General features: G+C 44.5%; 1 protein-coding gene across 1 annotated transcript in view; it reads left to right on the forward strand.

The window, feature by feature from the left end:
* Positions 1-441: 441 nt before the first annotated feature.
* Positions 442-7,941, forward strand: part of RANBP17 (RAN binding protein 17) — a 436,018-nt gene continuing 428,518 nt past the window's right edge. The window contains exon 1 of the mRNA XM_017849438.1: positions 442-633. Coding sequence (XP_017704927.1) covers positions 616-633 — 18 coding nt within the window. The 5' untranslated portion in view covers positions 442-615. The remainder of the gene's footprint in view (positions 634-7,941) is intronic.

Below are 7,941 nucleotides of genomic sequence, written 5' to 3' on the forward strand. Positions count from 1 at the left end.
GGTCAGCTTAATTTTAACCAAAATCAAGTTAAAAACGTTGTTAAGCAACAATGGAATTTGGGCCCTGGGAGTCAGGGGTCAAGGGCAACAGCTGGCATGTGGGAGTCAAAGGTTATGGCTTGTGTGTGTCTGTGGTTCGCGGCTGTTAGAAGACAAGAAAATCTCTGGAGACGCAGGGGTCGGGAGCCATGGGCAGTAGTTGTATTTTGAGAGTCAGGGGTCAAGAGAGCCTTTGGAAGACTTATGAGTCAGGGTCCACGGCTGACAGGTGGGTCGTGGTAGTTGTGTCAAAGGGCAGAGGTTGGAGGTCATGACCCACCAACACGCGCCGGTTGAAACCTGAGCGCAAAGGGCGGTTGAGATTCCCGGAGGACACGCCCCTATTGGCCCCGCCTCGCACCCCGCCTCTGTCGCCCCGCCCCATCCCTCCCTGCCCCGCCCCTCCAGCGCTTCGAATGCGGACGCCGAGCGCGGCTGAGACTGTGAGGGGCGAGCGAGCGCCGGCGAGCGGCGCAGGGACCCCGCGGGCGGCTGGGGTTTCCGCGGCGCCCGCCCTCGCTCCCTCCCCTCGGGTGCTGGGTGCAGACCGGTCGGCCGGCGCCGCCTCCTGGGAAGATGGCGCTGCACTTCCAGGTCAGTGCGCTCTGCGCCGCGGGCCCGCGCTCCGCCGCCCTGGGAACCCGGCGGGACGCGGGGGTCTGGAGACCGAGGGCCGAGGACAGCGGCGGGGGCCGCAGGGCCGTGGGTCGGTGTCCCCGGATTCCCAGCCCCTGCCTCTGCCCCTAGCCGGGGACCGGGACACTGGTCTGGGCTGCACACCCCAGGCCCTGGCCGGAGCCCGAGAAAGGGGCGGCAGAGCCTGGGTTGGAGGCGGCGGGTGGAGGGGGCGGGGGCAGGCCCAGGGCTCGCCCGGGGGAAGGTGCGGACGCCGGCGGCACGCGCGCTCACCGCGGCTTCAGTGGCGCTGGGGCAGGTGGGAGTCCCAGCTGGGCCGGCTTTGGCGCGCCTCGCGCGGCTGCCGAGCGGAGGAGCAGCCTTCCCGCCTTCCCGCCGCGGCTCTGTAGTCAGCCTCTCTCCACACAGTTGAGCCCGTGCCCGAGCGGGGACTTGGGATCCACCGAAGGAGCGGCGGCAGCAGTTGGACTTTAATTGGCCAGAGGAGATAGGGGCTACGTCTAGGGGGAGTTGCGAGGGAAGGCTCCGCGGCCGCCTCTTTGGAGGAGGAAACCCGAGCCGGGCGCGGACGCAAGGATCGCAGAGGGTACGAAGATGGGACGCGTGCTTGTATATCCTCGGGCTTCTCTGAAATCTCCGTTCAGTTATTCAGCAAACATTTATTATCTCCCTGCTGTGCCTCAAGCACTGTGGAAAGTTCTGGGGTTGAAGGATGACATCTTGCTATCCTCGCCCTCATACAGTTCACAGAGAATTACAGTACAAGTGAAAAATGTATGGTAGAAATAGTCACAGTATCATGGGAGCACAGAAAAGGGGGCAGCCAGCCAAATGTGTATGTTGAGAAAGAGTGAAGCAGAGCTGCTATGCTCTCAGCTAAGAGATGCTTTAAGTTTCTTTGAGCCTCCATTCTTCCATTTATTGATTACTGAGTGCCTACTATGTTAGGCGCTGAAGATACAACAGCTCTGAACAAAACTATGGTTTATACTCTCAGGGAACTTGCAGTCTACTGGTCCTTGAAAGAATCGTAGGTGTTTGCCAGGTGAAGAGGAAGGGAAGGGTATGGAGGTAGAAGGACAGTGTGAGCCAAGGCAAAGAATTGTGGAAGAACATGGTGTACTGCAGAAAGTTAAGTTTGGTTGGAACAAAGGGATGGGACAGGGGAGGCAGTCGGTGGCAGGAGATGACCCCGGAGAGTGAAGGGAATTTCATAATATGGTGACAGTGTATTTAAGAATCTCATTCCCCTTGTAGACTTCTTCGAACCTCCTGTGATCACACAGACTTATAATTTGGCTGATTTATTGATTCTTTTAAAGGATCTTTTTTTTAAACCAGTTACTGTCTGGTAATCGACTGTTCTAGAATGTTATGTGGTAAGCCCCACACATTACCTTTCGACTTCGTGCCATTTCTAAGGGTTCTCAGGTCAAAATAATGTATTACCACTTTAGTAAATATGCCCTCTGGGAAATTTTCACAGGAAGAATCTCACAAGGAGGATTTATGGATTGTAAATAGGTAATCAGATGTTCACAGAGCCCGTGTAAATCTTGACAGTAAATTAAAAGGTATGGTGGAACTTTGGAATTTTTTCATACATGGAAAGATGATGTATAGTAAATCACCAAGTCCTGGAAGACTTCTTCTTATCTAGGCACAGTGTTGGAAAAATTAGCTGCTGATGTCGAAACTACCCATATTGGTTTTGCAGGAATGTACTTCACAGTACTTCACAGTACATTCCTGTAGACAGCTTAGAAGTGGAGTTGAACAAATAAAAGATCAGACAGTTTTGTTGACTAGAAAAAGACTGAAATTTCTCCGTTTGAATTATTTTTAGCATATTGGATCATATTGTTAATCAGTTAACTCAAGGAACATTTGTTAATAGTGATAACCGGTACCTAGCATTTTGAGTTTTCGTATCCTCACTATAGAGTTGAGCCCTGCCACTAACTTAAAAAGTGTGCATATATACATTTTATTCTGAAGACACTGAGTCTTAAAACAGTTGTGACTTCCCCAACGTTACAGAGTTAGTAGGCCTAATAACTCACAAGTTCTGTGTTCCCCATTACCTCTGTCTTACTGTCACCTACCCAAAGGGGCAGCTAGGCAAAAATTATGCCATCGAGATGATGAGTAAAGAAGCAGATTTGTGTAGGGTGAGGTTAGGGTACTGGTCAACATCTTTTTCACATCATGACATACATAAACAATGTTAATTATGTGTCTCATTAACATAAACCCGCTCATTGCCAAAGGCCATCAGTGTGCACTTTCCCCAATGTCTCAAGCCCTGCCCCTGCTGCCTGGAGAGCAGAGGGATCAATATCTCAGGCATACCTGTGAATCATTCAAAGAAGTTGCATTCTGGTTAGGAAGATGTGAATTAGGATACACTATCCCAAAAGAATTAATGGGTCTGGATTCCCTGACAGGAGGCAATCCAGATAAGGGGGCAGAGTGAGGAAAGAGATAGAATTGAGAACAAGTAAGAGGTAGGCACTTTAGATAGAACAGAGGTACCTTGATGAGAAGCGGGAGAATGTTAGGAAAAATTTAAGGGACTCAGTTGATCCAACCTTTTTGCTCAGGCCAGGCGCGGTGGCTCACGCCTGTAATCCCAGCACTTTGGGAGGCCGAGGTGGGTGGATCACGAGGTCAGGAGATCGAGACCATCCTGGCTAACACAGTGAAACCTCGTCTCTACTAAAAATACAAAAAATTAGCCAGGCGTGGTGGCAGGTGCCTGTAGTCCCAGCTGCTCTGGAGACTAAGTCAGGAGAATGGCGTGAACCTGGGAGGTAGAGCTTACAGTGAGCCGAGATCGCGCCACCTGCAACTCAGCACTGGGTGGCAAGAGCGAGACTCTGTCTCAAAAAAAAAAAAAAAAAAAAAAAAAAAAAAAAGATTGGGGCAACTTAAAGTGGAAAGCGTGTTCAATTCTGTTTGTGACATTTTTGGGTGATTACATCTTTCTAGATTTCCAAGAGAAAGAAATTTGTACACAAATATAACGAGGGTAAACAGGGCTAAAAATATGGACTGCCAGGCATGGTGATATGTACCTATAGTTCCAGCTACTTGGGAGGCTGAGGTGGGGGGGTCACTTGAGCTTAGGGGTTCTGGGCTGTATTGTAGTGTGCTCTACCGATCAAGTGTCTCTAAGTTCAACATCAATAATACTGACCTCCCATCAGTATGGGAATGGGGGACCACCAGGTTGCCTAAGGAATGATGAACTGGCCTAGGTCAGAGACAGAGCTGGGCAAAACTCTAGTGGTGATCTGTAGTGGGACCGTGCCTGTGCATAGCTACTGCAAACCAGCCTGGGCAACATAACAAGACCCTGTCTCTTCAAGTATGGACTAGGGCATCATCTCCAGGTGGATGATGATGGAAATAAAGAGTGGCAATTTGGGCAGGTTGGGGGGAAACAACATGCGTTTGGGGTCTGTAGACTTGTATTTGACTCAGAATTTGATTATCTCTGATCTTGAGGAATTTATGCATATTTGATCTCAGCTTCAGTTTTTTAAACTGCAGAGTAAATATACTGAAAATACATACTTCACAAGAGCCTATTTTTCAGGGTTGGTTTGAAAAAAGGGTGGAAATACTTTTGTAAACTATAAAGCACTAAAACAAATATTATCTATTTCATTGTAAGAAGGAAGTATTCCAAGAGATCCAGATAAAAGCCTTCAGGGACACTCAGGAAAAGGTAGTAAGAGGAAGAAAAAAAGAGTTTGTGGGAAATGAGTAACTTCAAAATGAAGGCAGTTTCTGTTTATTGTAATCAAGAAGCTTAATTCCAGAAGGTGGGAAAGATACAGGAAAGTAATTGAAAAGATCTTTAAATTCAGTTGAAGTGGATTTTTGTGGCTTATTTATGTTTTACTATTAGGGAACATTTATTTCGTGAAACAAAAGTGTTTATTCTCTTTTTTCAGCTTTACAGAAGTACAACTGATAATAAAATGTGTATATTTAAACTGTGCAATTGGATGGGTTTTGACATATGTATACATCTGTGAAGTTGTCACCAAAATAAAAAAAATGAACATATGCATCCCCCTAAAAGTTTCCTTGTGCTCTTGTGCCCCTGTGTAATCTCTCTTTGCTGTACCGTTTTTTCCCCCACTCCTCTGCTGTCTTCCCTCCCAGCCAGGAAATCACTGACCTGCTTTCTGTTTATTAAGAACCATACAATATACACTCTACAGCATTCACCTGTTGATAGTCACATGCGTGACTTTTTACTTGCCATATAAAAAGAACTCCTCATTTAGGGGCCAATTCTGTGTCAGGCACAAAGGCCAGAAATAAGCCCAGAATGATTGGGAAGACCCTTATTTAGACTATGGTCAGGATTACATCATTGTCTCCTAGGGTATGAAAGTTGGATGCTGTCTGTTTTTTGTGTGTGTGGTTTTTTAAGACAGGGTCTTGCTCTGTCACCCAGGCTGGAGTGTAGTGGTGGGATCTCGGCTCGCTGCAACCTCTGCCTCCCGTGCTCGAGAGATCCTCCCACCTCAGCCTCCCAAGTAGCTGGGACTACAGGCATGTGCTGCCACACCTGGCTGATTGCTTTTTTTTATTTTTTGAAGAGATGGGGTTTCACCACGTTGGCCAGGCTGGTCTCAAATGCTTGAGTTCAAACAATTCACCCACCTTGGCCTTCCAAAGTGCTGGGATTACAGCTGTGAGCCACCATGCCTGACCTGTTTATATGTGACAGTTACTCTGTGGGAGGTGAATGATGTCCAGTTCTCTTTGTTTTACCTGTTAGTTATTTATATGGGCTTCTAATGTTATCATTAAGACTTGTAGAAGCTTTAAAAACTGAAACCTAATTTGTCAACAAATTGAGAAGGGATCCATTTTTCTGAGACCATTCTCATATTAATCATATTCTCAGATATCAATGTATAAAACTAAAATGATAATTTATCAGTTTACTATGAAAAATAAAGTTTCCTTAGAAAATCAAGTGCTAAACAGAAGATTGCTTGATTGGTTAGTAACCACAATATTGTGAGTTTAATTGCTTTATATGTCTAGATAATGCCTTTCTACCAGGGTAAGGGTCTTTGTGTGTGTATCCCTTTTTCTAAAAAGGTTTTTTGTATACCAGGTATATGTTTGTTACCATTACAGTGAAAGAATAACTTGATTTTCCCTTTCAGTCTTTTGTAAAAGAAAATTCAGACCTTTCCCTTTTTTTTTAAATTTTTTTTATCTTGGATGGACTTTCATTTGTTAATAATCTGAAATATCTTTGTAAAAAAAGAGTGGTAACATTGTTGATTTAAATACTATGTAAATACACCCCAGGTCTGTTCTGTCTTGAGGTTCTTTGTATCAGTAAAGCAAAACAGACAAATAATTTCTAGACTTTTCCATAATCTTTCCAAATAGGTTTATTTAGGTGCTATTGAATTGATTACTATTAATATTACTTTTCTAGGGCTCACAACACTTTTTTTTTTTTTTTGAGTTGGGAGTCTTGCTATGTTTCCCAGGCTGGCCTTGAACTCCTGGGCTCAAGCGATCCTCCTGCCTCAGCCTACTGAGTAGCTGGGATTACAGGCATGTGCCATTGTGCCTTAATACAAATTTGTTTTCATAGATTTGGAGGCCAGAAATCTGAAACATATACAGGTTTGGTCCCTTCTGAAACGGCCCTGAAGGAGAAACCATTTCATGCCTTTTGCCGAGCTGCTTCTGATGGCTGCTGGCAATCTTCAGTGTTCCTTGGCTTGCAGAAACATCACTCTAGTCTCTGCCTGCATCTTCATATGGTTTTCCCTGCTATGTCTCTGCATCTCAGATCTACCTCCTTTCTCTTATAAGAATACCAGTCATTGGATTTAGGGCCCACTCTCAATCCAACATGATCTCATACCAAGATTCTTAATTAGGGATTTGTGAAGACCCTATTTCCAAATAAGGTCCCATTTATAGGTACTGGAGTTGGGACATGGACATATATTTTACGGGGATATAATTAAAATCATTACAATATTATTAGGTAATGTTAAAAACAACTGTGTACCAGAAGTTACATGACACTAACTCTTAATCCTCCAAACCTATGAGGCACTGTTACTAGTCTCGTTTTGCTGCCTTTTGTTAAGCAAGTCTGTTACTATTTCTTGGCCTAATTCTTTTGCAGTCAAAGTCTACTTCAAAGAATCTTGGGCCTAGATGAATGCATGCCAGCAGGATCAGTTTATTAATTATATTGAGTATTACCAGTTCTAAAATTCAGTCCTCCATATTTATTAGATGAAGGAAAAGACTTCTTAGGTTGATCATGAGAGGGAAAAGAGACTCCTTTTATTTTCGTATATAAATACATATTTAATTTTATTTTACTTTAAGTTCTGAGATACATGTGCAGAACGTGCAGGTTTGTTACATAGGTGTACATGTGCCGTGGTGGTTTGCTGCACCTGTCAACCTGTCACCTAGGTATTAAGCCCCGCATGCATTCGCTATTTGTCCTGATGCTCTCTCTCCCTCCCCTCAACCCCACAACAGGCCCCTGTATGTGTTGTTCCCCTCCCTGTGTCCATGTGTCTTCATTGTTCAGCTTCCACTTATGGGTGAGAACATTTGGTGTTTGGTTTTCTGTTCCTGTATTAGCTTGCTGAGGATAATGGCTTCCAGCTTCATCCATGTCCCAGCAAAGGACATGATCTCATTCCTTTTCATGGCTGCATAGTATTCCATGGTGTATATGTACCACATTTTCTTTATCCAGTCTATCATCAGTGGGCATTTGGGTTATTTTCATATCTTTGCTATTGTGAGTAGTGCTGCAGTAAACATACATGTGCATGTACCTTTACAATAGAATGATTTATATTCCTTTGAGTATATAACCCAGTAATGGGATTGCTGGATCAGATGATATTTCTGGTTCTAGGTCCTTGAGGAATCGCCACACTGTCTTCCACAGTGGTTGAACTAATTTACATTCCTACCAACAGTATAAAAGCATTTCTATTTCTCCACAGCTTGGCCAGCATCTGTTGTTTCTTAACTTTTTAATAATCACCATTCTGACTGGTGGGAGATGGTATCTTGCTGTGGTTTTGATTTGTATTTCTCTTATGATAGTGATGCTGAACTTTTTTTCATATGTTTGTTGGCCACATAAATGTCTTCTTTCAAGAAGTGTCTGTTCATGTCCTTTGCCCACTTTTTTTTTTTTTTTTTTTTTTTTATGAAGTAATTTTTCACCCTTTC

This window comes from Rhinopithecus bieti, unplaced genomic scaffold (genome assembly GCF_001698545.2).
Source record: "Rhinopithecus bieti isolate Rb0 unplaced genomic scaffold, ASM169854v2 scaffold_30732, whole genome shotgun sequence".
Classification (NCBI taxonomy): Eukaryota; Metazoa; Chordata; class Mammalia; order Primates; family Cercopithecidae; genus Rhinopithecus; species Rhinopithecus bieti.